Source organism: Syngnathus leptorhynchus, chromosome 21, assembly GCF_054491065.1.
Source record: "Syngnathus leptorhynchus isolate UIUO chromosome 21, UIUO_Slep, whole genome shotgun sequence".
Classification (NCBI taxonomy): domain Eukaryota; kingdom Metazoa; phylum Chordata; class Actinopteri; order Syngnathiformes; family Syngnathidae; genus Syngnathus; species Syngnathus leptorhynchus.
Genome location: NC_141215.1, coordinates 6174510 through 6190112, shown reverse-complemented (window position 1 = coordinate 6190112; position 15603 = coordinate 6174510). Strand labels below are relative to the sequence as shown.

The 15603-nt window shown below is 51.2% G+C and overlaps 3 protein-coding genes across 5 annotated transcripts; 2 read left to right on the top strand and 1 right to left on the bottom strand.

Moving 5' to 3' along the window:
* Positions 1-44: 44 nt before the first annotated feature.
* On the top strand, positions 45-11592 carry eri1 (exoribonuclease 1). Its single transcript, XM_085901757.1, has 7 exons — positions 45-341; positions 922-1088; positions 1162-1378; positions 1456-1539; positions 1721-1830; positions 1903-2017; positions 2441-11592. The coding sequence occupies exons 1-7, from the start codon at positions 270-272 to the stop codon at positions 2681-2683; spliced, it is 1008 nt and encodes a 335-aa protein (XP_085757883.1). The 5' UTR covers positions 45-269; the 3' UTR covers positions 2684-11592.
* LOC147040382 (laminin subunit beta-1-like) lies at positions 2834-13236 on the bottom strand. Of its 2 annotated transcripts, XM_085901755.1 has the most exons (33): positions 13027-13236; positions 12616-12791; positions 11832-11967; positions 11308-11381; positions 10996-11184; positions 10853-10916; positions 10382-10584; positions 10205-10325; positions 9952-10140; positions 9713-9889; positions 9438-9550; positions 9298-9377; positions 9086-9221; positions 8858-9016; positions 8653-8786; positions 8464-8584; positions 8197-8383; positions 7981-8124; positions 7674-7905; positions 7454-7617; positions 7146-7370; positions 6854-7071; positions 6457-6553; positions 5488-5857; positions 5241-5425; positions 4918-5159; positions 4661-4861; positions 4443-4587; positions 4172-4379; positions 3967-4108; positions 3721-3897; positions 3494-3653; positions 2834-3436 (listed from the first exon to the last, which is right to left on the bottom strand). In XM_085901755.1, exons 1-33 carry the CDS (start codon positions 13058-13060, stop codon positions 3300-3302), a joined length of 5340 nt encoding a protein of 1779 aa, XP_085757881.1. In that variant the 5' UTR covers positions 13061-13236; the 3' UTR covers positions 2834-3299. The 2 variants fall into 2 exon arrangements, with proteins under 2 accessions (XP_085757881.1, XP_085757880.1); XM_085901754.1 differs by lacking the exon at positions 13027-13236 and having other exon boundaries at positions 12616-12833.
* Positions 13081-15196, top strand: ssbp1 (single-stranded DNA binding protein 1). Of its 2 annotated transcripts, none has more exons than XM_085901759.1 (7): positions 13081-13223; positions 13814-13868; positions 14026-14083; positions 14161-14301; positions 14505-14592; positions 14669-14757; positions 14826-15196. In XM_085901759.1, exons 2-7 carry the CDS (start codon positions 13839-13841, stop codon positions 14867-14869), a joined length of 450 nt encoding a protein of 149 aa, XP_085757885.1. In that variant the 5' UTR covers positions 13081-13223; positions 13814-13838; the 3' UTR covers positions 14870-15196. The 2 variants fall into 2 exon arrangements, with proteins under 2 accessions (XP_085757885.1, XP_085757884.1); XM_085901758.1 differs by lacking the exon at positions 13081-13223 and adding an exon at positions 13271-13614.
* The last annotated feature ends 407 nt before the right edge of the window (positions 15197-15603 follow it).

Below are 15603 nucleotides of genomic sequence, written 5' to 3'. Positions count from 1 at the left end.
CTGTTAGAACGCCAAACCGGAAGTCAATAAAATGAAAAAAAGTTGAAAGAAAATTTATTCCAGCCTTGTTCACAGACAGCAACTGTTGTTACAGCGCGAACGCTATGTTTACGCATCATTTATACTTTTAAAATAATTTTAGTTGCGGCGAGTGTCGATAGTGGGTTTTGACCACTTTCGTCCTCAGTTAGCTATGTTGTAATGTTAGCTAATTGACGCCAATTTTGCTTGTTTTTATCAATATTACTTATTTTTGCTTATGAACACAAATGGAGGAGCACAAGGAAAATATTCACGGCAAGGACGTGAACGTAAAGTCAAACGGAGACAATGACGAGAAGGTTGGTAACGTCCGCTACTTTCTTACATTTAACAAACCGAGATGTATTTATATCAATAATGTCTGTCAGTTTAATGTAGAAACAATACCACAACTTTAAGGGAGGAACAAAGCCGAGACCACTGCTAGATTTAGCAAAAATTCAAATAGAGGACTTTGAAGTCGATGCTGCTTGTGCTGTGCTTTAGTCACTAAAATAGAAATACGTGGAGAGAAAATATATAACACGTCAGGTGTTTGGGTCTCAGTGACGTTTTGCTCACACCGACCATTTTTGTTCTTTCACGTTTCATGTAGTTTAAGAAAATTATTATTTTACAAGACATGTCCTACAAGCTAAAAACCAAAAGGTGTAAGGTATTTTCCTGAAAAATCAGATGTTCCTGTTTTAAGAAACAATTTAGAATAATTTAGGAGGGAGTGAAAGCGCAATTGTAGTTAAAAAATGACACCAAACTTGTCTAACCAGAGAAGAACCATTTTTATGACGTTAGCTGATGTCTGCTCTGCAGGAAAAAACCCTGTACCGTCACGATGAAATTACTAGTTGACTGATTGTGTTTGTACTTCTTTTGGTGAAGCCTGACAGCACCAAATGTCCCAAAGGAGGAGAAGGTCCTCCTCAGGCATCCAACAGCAACTTTAGCCACCCCGTGTACAAGGAGATCGCCTTGGCCAACGGTCACATCAACCGCATGTCCAAGGAGGAGCTGCGTGCCAAGTTGTCTCAGCTCAAGCTGGACACCAGGTAGGAACAAGCGACTGACGGCATCTCCCCGGAAGAAGTGCCGCTCACGTCAACCTCGCATCACTTTGGGCAGAGGCGTAAAGGACGTGATGAAGAAGCGACTGAAGAGCCACTACAAGAAGCAGAAGCTGACGCAGTCGGCGGCCGACTCCGACCCTGGAGGCTTCCCCTACGACTACATCTGCGTGGTGGACTTTGAGGCCACGTGCGAGGAGGACAACCCGCCGGACTTCCTGCACGAAATCATTGAGTTCCCCATGGTGCTCATCAGCACGCGCACCTTGGAGATTGTAAGATAAATTCTAAAACTAGATGTATAACTTTACTCCAGCACTCAATGCCTAAGTACGTCTTTTCATCCCCTCAGGTGGGAACGTTTCAGGAATACGTCAAACCCCAGTTGTACCCAACGCTGTCAGACTTCTGTGTGAACCTCACGGGAATTACACAGGTAATTTTTTTTTTTTTTCTCCAATCTTCTCAATGTGCCAGCTGAACATTGAAACAGAGTTTTCCAAAACAAATAATTGCAAAATTATTAAATCTGCATTTCAAAGCTTTGTGATAAATGAGTGAGCCCGTATCTAATCAGTGAAGATTAAATTGATATCAATTGTGTTTTGACGCCTCAGGACAAGGTAGACGCGGCCAAGCCGTTCCCGGCGGTCCTGAAGCACGTTGTGAAGTGGCTCGCGGAGCGGGAGCTAGGCACCAAGTACAAATACACTTTCCTCACGGATGGGTGAGTGGCACTCTTCTTCTCATTTTGCCCAAGCTGGTTGGAAGCCTGACATCATTTTACTACCTTGCGCAGCGCGTGGGACATGAGCAAGTTCCTCAACATCCAGTGCCGCGTCAGCCAGCTCCGATACCCAAAGTTTGCCAGGAAGTGGATCAACATCCGCAAGTCCTACGGCAACTTCTACAAGGTTAGAATTTTGCATTTTAGCATAGACCTCCACTGGGGACAAACTATTAAGAATAGTGGAGCACGTGCAAGCTCATTTTTAGTTGACAGTAAGTGGCAAGATACATTTTAAAGGTTAAAATGCATATAAAAAAACAAAAAGTCCTCAAAATAATTACATGCAAAATAATTTTACTGCCAAAATCAGCTAAAAAGCCAGCAGAGGGCGACACATCCATGACCAAATACTTAATTTATGTCCTCAGTTAACATGTTTTGCTACGGTTAAAACAACAACAACAAAAAAAAAGCACTTTCCCCTCCCTCCCGCTTTTGCTACGGATAAAAAAAAAAAGCACTTTCCCCTCCCTCCCGTCCGGGTGCCTCCTCTTGGTGCTTTCGAGAGGAAGTCAAGCCCCAAACTGGCCGTTTTCCTCGCCTAAAGGTGCCGCGCACGCAGACCAAGTTGAGCACCATGCTGGACAATCTGGGCCTGCAGTACGAAGGTCGCCCCCACTCGGGTCTGGACGACTCGCGCAACATCGCCCGTGTGGCGCTGCGCATGCTGCAGGACGGCTGCCAGCTGCGCGTCAACGAGCAATTGAACGGCGGCCAACTGCTCACCGTGCCCAGCTGGGCGCCCGCCGAGGGAGCCCCGCCTCCTTGCTGGCCGGGCAGCCGCAAGTAGGGGCGGGGATGTCCACGGTGGCGATATTGAGCTTCTGTTGGCAATGCCATCTTGCGGGACGTGTCCACAAACGGCAGTTAGTTTGAGAATGTGAGATGTAAACATTTTTCTATGATCTAGTTAAAAGAGGAATAAACACTGCTGCCAAAGTGCTTGTGGCTCAAAGTTTATTTTCAAAACATCCCCAATAGTTGATTTGAAAGGGGAAGCCAACCCCAGTATTTTCATGACAATGTGATTAGGAGCAAAAATGTATACTTTTTATTTTGCTTGAACAGGAAATAAATGTTTTGGGTTAAGTAGAGATTCCACAAAGTTATTCCAAGAGACTTAAAAATATTTTGTCAGTAATCTAATATTGTACTTGTTGCTCTATTTACTCACAAAATTGTGCTTCGAGCTAAAACAGATTAAAAAAAATAATAATAATTGACCTTCATTTGAATGTTCAGTGTTTCAGGACTTGTTCTTGAACGAACAGCAAGTGTTTGAAATGTCACCCCAAAGTCCAATATCCCTAACTTTGTGTAAGTGGTGTATGCTCAAATGAGGTCCGTTTGGCGTCTAGTGGTTTCCCTCTCACGATGGACGGGATGTCGACTCGTGCTGGCTCCTCTCACAGGCAGGTGCTGAACAGCATCACCTTGCGGCTGATGTCGTCCAGGATGCGCCGGGCGCCCTCCTCCAACTCGGCCAGCTCTGTGGCTTTCGCTTCCAGGATTTGTTGGTTGTCGGCGTAGGATCTCTCCAGCTCTGTGAGCACAACGCGGTGAACCTTTGTGAAGTCTGCGAGCGTGACGACAAACATACCTTGTAGTGTCTTCAGCTTGACGCTGCTCTGAGCCAGCAGTTCCCTGGCCTCCCGCTGCAGCTCGTCCGCTCGTCTCCTCGCCTGCAGCACCGACTCCCCTTTGTCCTCCAGTAGGTCCTCCACCTGCTGCAGTTTGTCCTTCACCTCTGCGTCAAACTCCTTCACAGGCGCAAAATGGGGCGTCACGCACCGAGAGACTTTAACGTGTCGGGTGGCGCGTTTGCACCTGCTGGGCCTCGTCGGCCGCCTTTGCGGCACGTTGGCTGACGTGATCGGCGGTCTCCGCCACGCTGTTGACCTCCAGCTCGTTCTGTCGTAGGAAGCCCACCTCCAGCTCCAGCTGCAGCAGCCGCCCCGTGGTGTTGCTCAGACGCTGCTCCGACGCGGCCGTCTCCGTGTCCACCTGGAAGCACGTGCGCGTACGTCACGACCGAAACGTGCGGCCGCCACTTCCGACACAAATGACGCTCACGGAAAGTAGAAGGTCCAGAGTTCCCTCTGTGTTCTTCCGGGCCAGTTGGATGGCACCCAGGGCGAGGTTCTGAGCACGCTCAGTCTCATCCAGCGCCATCTTCACTGTTTCCGAGCGCTCCTTCAGGTCTGACGCGTCTTTGCTGGGGGACAAACGAGCAGTTTAATGTCTCGTTCAGACGACTTGAGGTTGGAGCTCTTCTTACTTGGCGGCCTCGGCCTGCTTCAAGAGCTTCTCCGCAGCTTTCATGTCATTTGCGCTCTGGCTGAGGATGCTCTCCACGTCGGTCAGAACGTTGACCTTCTCCTTGATTTCCCTGGTCAGTTCCTGCAGCTGCTCGCTGGACGTGGGCATCTCCAGGGCTAAGACCTCGTTGGCCACCGCCTCGATGACTGATGCGTTGGCCTTGTCGTCTGCGCGGCGAACCACGAGCGAGAAGTTTTGCTTTCGCTTGATGCCGAAGCGGCATTACTCACCGGTGAGAAGGTCCCGTATGTCTTTAATGAGGCCGCGCAGTTGCTCGTTGCTCTGCTCCACTCGCTCTTTGCTCTGGTTGGATTTGATCAGCACCTGCTGAGCGTTGACTTTGGCCTCCCTCGCTCGATTGCTAGCCTCCCACACCTGGAACCAAACGCTCGCCTTCCAGAATCGTCCGCAGCCAAAAGTGTGACATCCTGCTGACGTGTGTACTCACCATCCTGGAGAGCTTGTTCACCTCTCGCATGGCTGCCAGGATTTCCTCGTCCAGCTCCTTGGCTGACTTGAGAGCATTTCCGGAGGTGACGACGAGACCTCCGCATCCTCTGCCGCCGCACCGGGAGCCGCCATCCTCGCAGCCCAAGCCGCCGCAAGGAGATCCGGCGCACTCGTCGCCTTCGGCCGCACCGCCGCACATCTTCAAAAAGACGAATGAGCGACTTGTCTCTGACGACCCTCTTGAGTTCTTCTCACCTTCTCGCTGAGAGGTGCCATATCCAGTTTCTCCAGATCGCTCTTGAGCTTGTCCAGCTTCTGAGTGTTTCGCTGTTGCTTGCGGTCAAAGTCCTTGTGACCGCTACTCAGCTTCTCCTCAGTCACCTTCCGAAGCGCCGCCGACTGCTCCACGGAGCTCCCGCGATCGCTGCTGGAGGCATTGACTCGGATTTCCGCTCTCAGCGACTCCTCCTTTGCCTCTAAGATGGTGTCCGTGGCACCTATTTTTTTTTTTTTAGAACAGGAGCACATCAAGGGAATGTGTGGACAAGTTCAAGTGTTGAATGAAGTGGAATCTTCACCCTGGAAGTTGGCGTTCTTGGCATCATACACCTGCTGTCTGAGCTCCTGAACACGGCGCTCCAACCCGTTTGCCCGCTCCGTCAGCTCATCCAAGTTGGTGTCGGTGACGTTGGCGTCACTTTGGAGGACATTTAAGGTCTCCTCTGATGTGTTGAGCTTCCCGTCCACGTAGGACATGACCCCACTGAGGAGGAGGAGACCTCAGTTAAAGGACTCAACGGATATGAAATGTGTTTGTGGACATACGTAATCTGGTGCATCAGGTCCTGGATCTCTTCCAGCTTCATTGCCGCAGGGTTTGTCTCCACAATCTCCTTGACTGCCTTGATGTTGCTCTCCAGGCTGCTCACTAAGTCTTTATAAGGGGCTGTTACACCACTGGTCTGAAGCTCGGTCACCTTCGCCTCCAGTCGCCGCGTTTGGTTACTCAGCTCCTCAACCACCCCGTCCCAGGTGCCAAAGCATTGATGACAAGGTTGGCAGTCTGGGAAGTCTCCTTGGTAACCCCTGGCGCATTTGTCACACCGCGGACCCGCCACGCTCTCCACGCATGTGCAGTGTCCGCTCACGCGGTCACATTGCTGGCTGGAAATCCCGCGGATGTCGCAGTCACAAGCTGCGAGAAAGGAAGACAAAGACAAATGTCATGGAGAGGTCTCCTCGGGGAAGGGAATGGACTTTCAGCTTTTCCTGTAAACAAACGACCTCATCCTGACCTCGGGGGTCACAACTACCTCACAAGCAAGAGTGAGGGAATGCCGGCCCCTTCTGCTCCGACCAAAGGCATTTGAGGTGAAATAGGTTTGGAACGTATGCGGGGGCGGAGGCGCTCGTAAATCGCAATGGACGGACAAGTTGGAGACTTTGGCAGCCAACACTTCTCAGCTGTGGGGGCTTAAACTGTCTGGTGATGACTTCTCCCACTTAGGCATCTGCGGTCCGCCTCGGAGATTTAACAGCTGCCGCAAAGCTTGTAGTGTGAATGCTTAAGGATTCCTGGCTAAAGAAAAAAAAAAAAACCTGGGAGTTGTAGAACATCTGGTTCTCATGAGCAAGGAACACAAGGTCGGTCATTCCCAAAGCCAGCAATCTGTCTCATGAGACTTCTTTCCTCCTCAAGGGGGCGCAAGTGAGGCTTTAAGTCTGTCAACAACTTTTGGTTGAAAATAGACCGAAGATGCTGGAGAATACGACGTGGGATCGTTCTTGTCATACCGTGACATTTGACTTCCGGATCCCCCCAGAAGAGCTCCCTGCATTCCCGACACGTCCTGCCACCAAAACCCGGTTTACACGAGCACCGTCCCGTCACCTACAAGTCAAAGCAAACTTTTACAAGATAGAACAAAAAAATGTCTTTGCAACAACACACAGACCACAATGAACCTTTGTACTGTGGATTATTTGCGGGACTTCCTTCCTCTGATGGCAGACAGCCATTACCAAGAAAGATTTTTGATGTTTGTGCTGCCTTGTGTTCCCACGATATGTGTGTTTGAGAGAAACACGGCAGTACAAAGCCAGAGCGGCAATTTCCAACCAGCTGGACTCGGAACATGAGAACATCGGTCACCGCGCTACTTGACCGTCACTGATTCTCATCACGACTGACCTCATCGCAAGAGGAGCCAAATGAATGGAGCGGGTCGCAATCGCAAGCCTGGCAGCCGGTCCCGCTCGCCATGTTCCACGTGTCCTCCGCGCAGCGCTCGCAGTTCTGACCCACCACGTTGGGCAGGCAGGCGCATTGGCCACTGTGCTGGTCGCACCGGCACTCATCCGGCGAGGAACACGCGTGCGGCGCCGTGCCCGTCGGCTGGCACATGCACTCTGCGAGACAAACCCGGGTCAAGCTCGATGAGAATTTGACCTCACCGAAAGGAAGTGTAAATGACTCCACTCACTTCTGCAGCTTTGAGTGGCAGCATTGCCGTAGTAGCCGTTTTTGCAGTGCTGGCAGGCGTAGCCGTCCGTGTGGTACAGACACTTGAGACACGAGCCCGTGCGGACGTCGCAGGAGCCGGGGTCTTGCGTGTTAATGTTACCGTTGCACTGGCACGCCAAGCAACGCCCGCCGGGCAACAGCGGGTTGCCGAAGTGACCTGGGGCACACTCGTCGCACCTGGCACCTGAAGGAAGCCAAAAGAGGAAATTACGGACGAAGCTTTCCGGCAGCAAATCACACAAAAATAGATGTCCCGAATTGCGGCACCTTTGTAGCCGGAGCTGCACACGCACACCAGCGCGTTTGTATCGGCTTCTAGGTAGCAGCTGTCGGCAAACTGACGCGCCGAACCGGGGCCGTCGGGGCACAAACAGGGTCGACAGTGGCTGCCGGATCCCAGCTCAGGGTCACCGTGGTAACCGTCCAGACATCTGCGAGGTTAAAGCCACAATCAAATGAGATTCGGGGGGGAAAAGGCACGACCTACCTCTCGCAGTAGTGCCCGGCGGTTAGGTCTCGGCAGCCTTGACACTCTCCCGTCTCGGGGTGGCAGACTTCGCTGTGACCGTTACATTGGCACGGTCTGCAATGAGGGAATCCCCAAAATCCCGGCAGACAGTGAGTGCATTGGCGCCCAGTGGCCCCGGGAACGCAGGTGCACTGTCCGGTCGATTGGTGGCAAAGTGCGCCGATGGATCCTCGAGGGTCACATTCGCAGACTGCAGCCAGAAACCGTAAAATGTCAACAAACCGGCAAGCAGGAGAACCTCCCAGACTTCTGGCAACACACTTACGCCTGCATCCGGACGGACTGAAGAGGAAGGTGGCAGGGGCGCAGTGGTCGCAGTTCCTGCCGATCACCTTGGGTCGGCATTGACATTGGCCTCCGTGGGGTTCGCACACGGAGCTGACGGAACCTTGCGGGTCACACTGGCATGCTGGGAAACAAAACAGAGTGAAGATCATTGACTGAGGTGACTTGATTTGAAAAGGTTTGGGGTGGAACGTACGCATGGCCCCTTTGTGCAGCAACGCCGAGACGCTGAAAATGTATTCGTTGCAGATGTCCGTCATTGGGCTCTTGACCACGCTCTGACTGCTTTCCAAGCAACGGTAGCGCTGGAACGTTTCCCACGCTACTTCGCCCTCTGTGCCCAGGAATATTTCCAGCTCCCGGACTCGGGGCATCAGTACCAGCTACGCGGGAAAACAGAACAGGGGAGGCATAACTAAAGGTCCCGCGACGTGTCTCAATCTACGCTTTCGATGATACCGACAGAATCGACGAGCGTGTAGGGGTTCTGCGTGTCGCTGTAGGACGAGTAGAGCGGCAGGCTGAGGTGGACGGTGTAGTTCTGTCCCTTCTCGAAACAAACGGACGTGGGCAATAACACGTGTCTGCGGGAAAGGCACGGTCAGGTGGAGGAGCATTTTGAAATTTGAGACGGACCCTCGCCTTGAATTACCTCGAGCCGGGCGACAGAGAGACGTACTGCTCGTCGCCATCGCCGATGGAACCGCCGCAGTGGGCGGAGTAGTCGGGAGGGTTGAAAACGGGACGCTCGACTCGGAAGTCCACCTGCTCCCACTCCTCCGGAAGCTATCGTCGAACGTCGCTTCTTGGTCACTCGTTGATTTAAAAAAAGTAGGTCAAAGAAATTCGAAGCTAACCTGCGGCTCGTAGCGGATGAGAACATCGTAGTCCATGGAGTCCGGGATGTTGTCTATGATAAACTCTAAAGAGCCTCCCTCTGGTACGTTGGCAAAACCCATCCCGGTCCACGTGGGGGTGCGATCCAGAGGGTACGGTCGATGGACCGCCGACACACCCTGTCAGTCAGGCATTTTTTTTTAAAAACATCTTCCTACGCGAGGTCGGAGGGGCGGCGCTGCGCTCACGGGTCCGAGTATGGCTTCTTCGGCTTCGTAGGTGTAGTGATCCAAAGCGATGAAGTAGTAACCGGACTCCAGTTGGTTGCAGCGCCGGCCGAACATGTGCTCCCTGCATTCGCACTGTCCGGACCCCGGGTCGCAGCTGAGGAATTTTACAACCAGGGATTTTTTTTTTTAAACATATTTGAACCACTGTAACTAAGAATAAACAAACATACTTATTGTTGAGGGCCCCTCCCTTGTCGCAGTCACATGGTCTACATCCATCCATGTCATTGGATAGACCCCAGTGTTGTGGCTGAGGTTGAGCGCATGTTAGTTAGGATAAGAAGGCGGGTGACAGACCGAGAGTTCCTACCAGACACTGGTCGCATTCGTGTCCGGTGACCAGTCGCTTGCAGAAGCACCTTCCTGAGTCGGGGTCGCAGGAGTTGCTTCCCGGCAGCGTTCCCAGTGGGCTGCAGGAACAGGCTGTCAAGGCGCAAAGTCTATCACTCGTGTGTAAAAGTCAGAATGGGAAAACATTTCAAGTCATAGAAAGTTCGCTCTTTGGAGTAGGACAGATTGTCTTTACTTCCTGTTTGGCCAGGAAGTCCCAATATTTAAATCCATGCAACGAAATGGCGTTCCTACCCAGGCATCCGTCCGGTCCCTTTCCCAGTCCGTAGTGTCCATGTCTGCAGTGGTCGCAGCGGATCCCCTCAACGTGGGCTTTGCAGCGACATTGGCCCGAGATGAGTCCGGCCCCTACGTCGGTCCTGGCGTCACAAAGCCCCCCTTCCAGGGATCCCACCGGGTCACAGTTACAAGCTGTGGAGAAAGTTCTGATCAGAGATGACTTCAAGAAGTCACGTGGGGCTTTTTGAACCTACGCTCGCAGACGTTGGGGTCCCGCAGGTCTCGGTTGGGGTGCTGATAGAAGAAGGGGCCGCACTGCTCGCACTGGCGCCCCACCGTGTTGTGCTGACAGTCGTCGCACACGCCGCCGCTGACGTTACCCGTCGTCATGTAGACGGCCATGTCGAAGTGGCAGGAACCCGAGTGGCGGTTACACTCGCACCCTGGGGAGAGCCCGCAGAGGGTGTGTCCGGGTTTTGGGGGAAAGTTCTTGGAGGTTAGTCTTACTCTTGCAAGCGTGAGCGTTGCGGCCCTCGGCGGGCCTCCAGGGGAGATCGTGATGGAAGTTCTGGCATCGCTGGCAGTTCAGGCCCTCTGTGTTGTGGGTGCACACGCAACGCCCGTGAACCTACACATGGCACTCGTCAGAAGACGTTCTCGGCGCCGGGGCGAGGCCAGGCCTACCATTCCCTCGGCCCCAGTCGGCGCTCCCTCGATGGGGGCGCATTCGGAGGCGTGTCCGTAGCAGAAGCAGTTGCCCCGGACCACCATGTCGTAGACGGCGTAGTAGTACTTCTGTGTCACCTCCTCTCGCTTGTCCAGCAGGTTGTCTCCCAGCGTGTGCAGCTTCAGGAAGTTGACACGCAGGTTGGTGATCTTCAGCATGTCTGAATGAAAACCCACGGACCAAGTTACACGTTGTCATGTTGACTGAGTGAATCGCTATGGACAAAGATTGTTCTGACTGGGGGAAAAAGTCTTGTGTACACGGACATATCCGCCTCCACGTGCGAAATTCCTTCCCGGCGTTTTCTTCCCGTCTGACCTCATTTCCCAGACTGCATTTTACTAGCATTTTCCGATCCCTTCCTGGAGGGGCTTAGCAGGAAGCGGCCTGCTCCCCACTGGGGTCAGCGCATCTCAAGAACATCTTACTCTGAATCCTCAAGCTGTACGGGTCGTCAATCTCAAAGGCGGGGTCCAGCACCCGGAAGATCACCTGGTGGAGGTAAGTAAACATTCGTCGGGTTCCTCCGCTGACATCACGTGTTTATTTGACCTGGTTTGATTGAACATACCTCTCCCTCGGTGGAGGGTTCGATGTCGGAGTAGTGCGAGTCGCAGACGATGTCGTCCACCTTGAGCATGGGACCCGGGGACACGCCGGGGAACGCCGACCGGCAATCGTAGGCAAAGTAGCGGTACACCTGCCACGTCTTCCCAAAATCCATGGAACGCTCGATCACCATGGCGGACGGCCGGAACGTCTGGAGGTAGGCGGCAAAAGCACACCAGTAAACAATCGGAACGTCGGGCGATGTCACGGGCAGCTGGCCGCCATCACCCTGACTGATGATAACGCGCCTAAACGTGCGTGCGAGTAGCGCCACCTTAAAAGTCATGATGAGATGCGTGAAATGGAACTCGGCTTCCAGGTCCAACTTGATGGTCACGTTCTCCACACCTGCACGCAGGAAATGAAGGATGACGCGGCAACGCAGCTGCACATTAACACCCTTGAAAGACGTCCAACACATCTGCGCTTCCAAATCTAAACACGTCAGAGTGATTAAGTGCCTCCGTCGAGGGGGCTCGACCATGATGACGTTGGTTTACAAAATGCAACCACTATTTGCAGCTTTTTTCAAAATAATAGGGAATGAGGAAATCCCAAAGCACAGCACGATATCGGCATACGCGGCTTCCTGCTGATTCTTGGCCATCTGCTGCGCTGGCTGCTGAGCTTCCTTCTCCCCCCCCCCCCCCCACACACACAAAAAAACAGAAGAGGGGATTCCTCCTTTAGACATGCAGCGTAAATCCCACATCCGTTCCCACACATTGGCGACCCCCTTTATGATTGATGGATTGATCAGCTGCCATTGGCCATCTTCTCACGGGAAGGCAGACTCACCGTTTTGCGACTGCCACCACGTCTTGAGGCGGTTGGGGCCGTAGGTGGTGACCACGTGCTCGATGGTGTGGCTCAGCGGGTTGAAGTCCTTGTCGTACGGGCGCCTGGAGTCGCACACAAAGCAGTTGGTCTCCTCCTGAGTGGAGATGTGAAAAAGAATTTGCGAGGTACCTTTTGCTAACACGAAGGCAACTCCTAAACAAAGTGTGAAATTGGACATCTAATCAATTCCCAATGAAAGCAAACCACGCGCGGCAGCCATATTGGAAAGGTACAAACGCGCCACAACCGCTCATAATTCATTCAATGTTTACCACCTCAGGTCAGCCCGATCCACACGAGGCCGCACTTGTGCGTTTATGGTTGTGTGACGAGACTCCGAGGCCTTCCTGCTCTTATTTATCGCGCATACTTGAAGGCTGCGCTCATCCCGAGGCACAAAGACACCCCACAGCGCGTGTCCGCGTGAGAGACTTAATAAGGACGCCTTTCACCCGAGCAAAAAAGCCGCCAGGGCCGCTTTGACCGATACAGGCCGACATTTGTGTCATCGCATAGAGCTTTTGATTGTCGGCGCGAGAATGTCTGCGCTCCCACTCGTCACTACAGCCCGCGCCCACGTAGGCATCCTGATCTGTATTACTGTCCTGAAAGTGCGAAAAAGATAAATCAACTTCCCGCAAGAGTTCCCCAGCACAGAATTCTCGTCATAGTTTTATGAGGTTGCAACTGCTCGACACAGTAACAAAGCGTCAAGATGATCCATCCGTCCGGATCGCCTCACCTCCAAGTGTCCCACGATGCAGAAGGTTTCGCCTCCGCCCAGGCCGCAGGTGGACGAGGCGTTCAGCTTGTGGGCCCGGCCGATCAGTAGGTCACCTGTGGCCGGGTAGCAGCTTCCTTCCGTGCACCCGTCCGATAAGTCGGGTGCCTGCGTCCAGGCGGGACACCACAGCACCGCTACAAGCAGCAGAGAGAACCTCCTCAACATCATCATCACACACTTGGGGCTCACTTGGAATTCAACTTAAGCTCCCGAACATCCCGGCTACTGTCAAGACGAGGAAAAGTGAGTAATTGCTGGCATGTGGTTTCTATTAAGAGCCATGTTGTTGTTTCCTTGTTTGGCAGCAATGAACAAAACGTGAGCTTCTCCTGACTGAGCTGACACTAATATTTTTCTCATAAAACTCACCCAGAGTCGTCCAAATGTGGATGACGAGCGACATTTCGGAGCTCTGACAGCTTGTCCGAAGTCTTGACGGCTCCTGTCTGTATGTCTCCTTCTGGAAGTTTGTGTGTGTCTGTGTGTGTGAGCACAGGAGAAATTCTGAGGCGTGGGAGTTTTCCTTGGAGTAGTCCGCATCCCACTACCAACAGCTCCTCCCAGATGTTAGTGATGCGCCACCTGCTGGGGACATGTTGAAATTGAAAACATCAAAATTGCGCAATTGCAACATGAAGCATGCACACATATTCAGGTCAAAATATTTGACTTTGCTACGAAAGGGAATAATGGTAGGCCTGGGTCCGAATTATTTGTTGAGGTTGGAATATTGGAACGGTGAGAATCGGTTGATTTTTTTTTTTTACATCAAACACCAAAAAATTGTAGGGAATAAAATAGAAAACAAAGTTAATGGTGTAGAATAACATGAGAGTGAAGGCCATTAGCTGTCACATAATGATGTAAAAAAAAATTGTGGGAGCGGAACTTTAGTCGCCACCTTTTCGGTCGGGGGAATTTCTTCGCTGACGGACTCGGAAGCGTGAGGTTACCTCGGTAAGTTTCCAACTTACACTAGTCGCTTTTCAATACGTTTTGTGTTCTACACAACTTAAAAATAACCCGCATTACTAGTAGGGTTGTAAAATGCGATAGTTAGGTTCCTTTATAATATTTGGTTTTCATTCAATGGCGGTAGACTACGGGGGGCGGGCTTCTCGTTAGAATATTGCGCTTACACATTTTCTCTTTGCAGGTTTAACATCTAAAAGTGAAGCATCATGAATATGTTGAGGAGATCTTCAACACAGGTGGGACAGCACCCCAACATCCGCCCTGAGAAAAATTGTGTACAATGTGATCTCAAATGACTGGACACATTTGTAGCAATTGCATATTTCACACACATCAATGAATTACATTTGTAATGTTTTAAATGAAGAGCTGATCTTCTGAAACGTTTTGCAGGTGTTCAGGCAGCTGATTAGAAACAACACCACTGACTCCAGCCTCATTTTGGAGAGATGTGAGTAGAAGTCATTCTTTCATTTCTGTTTGAATCTGAAAGGAACCTGATTCCATTGGTTTCTATCTCTCCGGTAGCAATCAATCGTGTCCAACTACTGGGCCGAGTGGGCCAGGAGCCTGTGATGAGACAAGTGGAGGGCCGCAACCCCGTCACCATCTTCTCCATGGCCACCAACGAAATGTGGCGTTCGGGGGAGGGCGAGAACAGCCCATCAGGTAACCAGTGCTGTTACTTGGTATCAGACTGGCGTGACCTTCTCTAAATGGCCACTAGAGGGTGCTGCCACACATGCTAAATAATGAATGCAGAAAATCAGTCAATCCTTAAAATATTTCATCTGAAGTCTAGTCCTCAAATTTGTTATATTTCCTGTAAAACAAAGACGCATTTTCATTCCGTTTTTGTTTTGACACTCCAGGCGACATAAGCCAAAAGACAACGTGGCACCGAGTGTCCGTCTTCAAACCCGGTTTAAGGGATGTAGCCTACCAGTACATCAAAAAAGGGTATGGACAACTGCTTTGTAGTGACAACTAATCTAAACCGTTCTCTGCCATTTACTCCACAAGTTGCATCTCCTAGGGCCAGGATTCTTGTGGAAGGGAAGCTGGATTACGGCGAGTATGTGGACAAGAACCAAGTGAGACGCCAGGCCACGACCATCATCGCAGGTTTGGCAAACCGCCAGCGAAAGCCCATCTTGCATACTTGGCTAAAAAGTTGCCTCTTGTTTTCTCAGACAACATCATTTTCCTGAGCGACAATGTTCGCGACAGAACATGAAGGCCTCGTGTTTCAACACAGTTTTTGCTCTTTTTTTTTTTCTTTTTTTTCCACGTTGGAGTTTGTCCCAGAAAAACGCAGACAACGCAGTGACTGTTTTCGTGGCACAATTTAAAGCCACGTCAAAGGCATGTCGGACCGTACCGCACTCGATTGGTGCCAAAAGTCATCCAGTCAGTTCTCGAAGAGAAAACTCTTGTATTATTGTTTTTGCAGGATGGTTTGTGTAACAGGTGTCCTTGTAATATAGAAAGAAAGTGACAATGAATCCATCCTGCTTTGTTGAGAGACCTGTATGTGGTAGGTTTAAAAGCTATTTTTGAAACATTTGAAGCACACATTTGCATTCTTTGGTTCCCGTGTCATTTTTACGCAATGGATTGTTATTAGCCGTGGACAGTTATGGCGTACTTAATGAAGTGTCTAAGAGTGACGTCACAAACGACACAGCTAATCAGGAAGTGGCCTGCTATTATGTACACCTTGAATGGAATTGTGACGTCACAAAGAAACCAGCCAATCACGAGGTGGGGGTGAGGTTAGTGTTGTGAATTCCAGTTCTTTTAGGTGAACTGAATCTTTAGTCAGTTCACTCAAAAGATTAGTTCAAACAAATCGTTCAACGTTCGCACTCACAGATTCGTTCGTAGGCGAACGGGAAGTTACGTCATTTTCTTCTTCGTTTTCTTTTACGGCGAGGTGGTACCAGCTTCAATGAGCATTACCGACACCTA

Coding starts and splice junctions, on each gene's coding strand:
- eri1 (XM_085901757.1), top strand. CDS start 270: ATGGAGGAGCACAAGGAAAATATTCACGGCAAGGACGTGAACGTAAAG. Junction 1,379..1,455: donor GCACGCGCACCTTGGAGATT/GTAAGATAAATT, acceptor TCATCCCCTCAG/GTGGGAACGTTTCAGGAATA. Junction 1,831..1,902: donor TACACTTTCCTCACGGATGG/GTGAGTGGCACT, acceptor TACCTTGCGCAG/CGCGTGGGACATGAGCAAGT.
- LOC147040382 (XM_085901754.1), bottom strand. CDS start 12,828: ATGATGATGTTGAGGAGGTTCTCTCTGCTGCTTGTAGCGGTGCTGTGG. Junction 8,125..8,196: donor GCTGCACAAAGGGGCCATGC/GTACGTTCCACC, acceptor TTTGTTTCCCAG/CATGCCAGTGTGACCCGCAA. Junction 6,554..6,853: donor TTGGCTCCTCTTGCGATGAG/GTCAGTCGTGAT, acceptor TTTGACTTGTAG/GTGACGGGACGGTGCTCGTG.
- ssbp1 (XM_085901759.1), top strand. CDS start 13,839: ATGAATATGTTGAGGAGATCTTCAACACAG. Junction 14,302..14,504: donor GGGCGAGAACAGCCCATCAG/GTAACCAGTGCT, acceptor TTGACACTCCAG/GCGACATAAGCCAAAAGACA. Junction 14,593..14,668: donor TACCAGTACATCAAAAAAGG/GTATGGACAACT, acceptor TGCATCTCCTAG/GGCCAGGATTCTTGTGGAAG.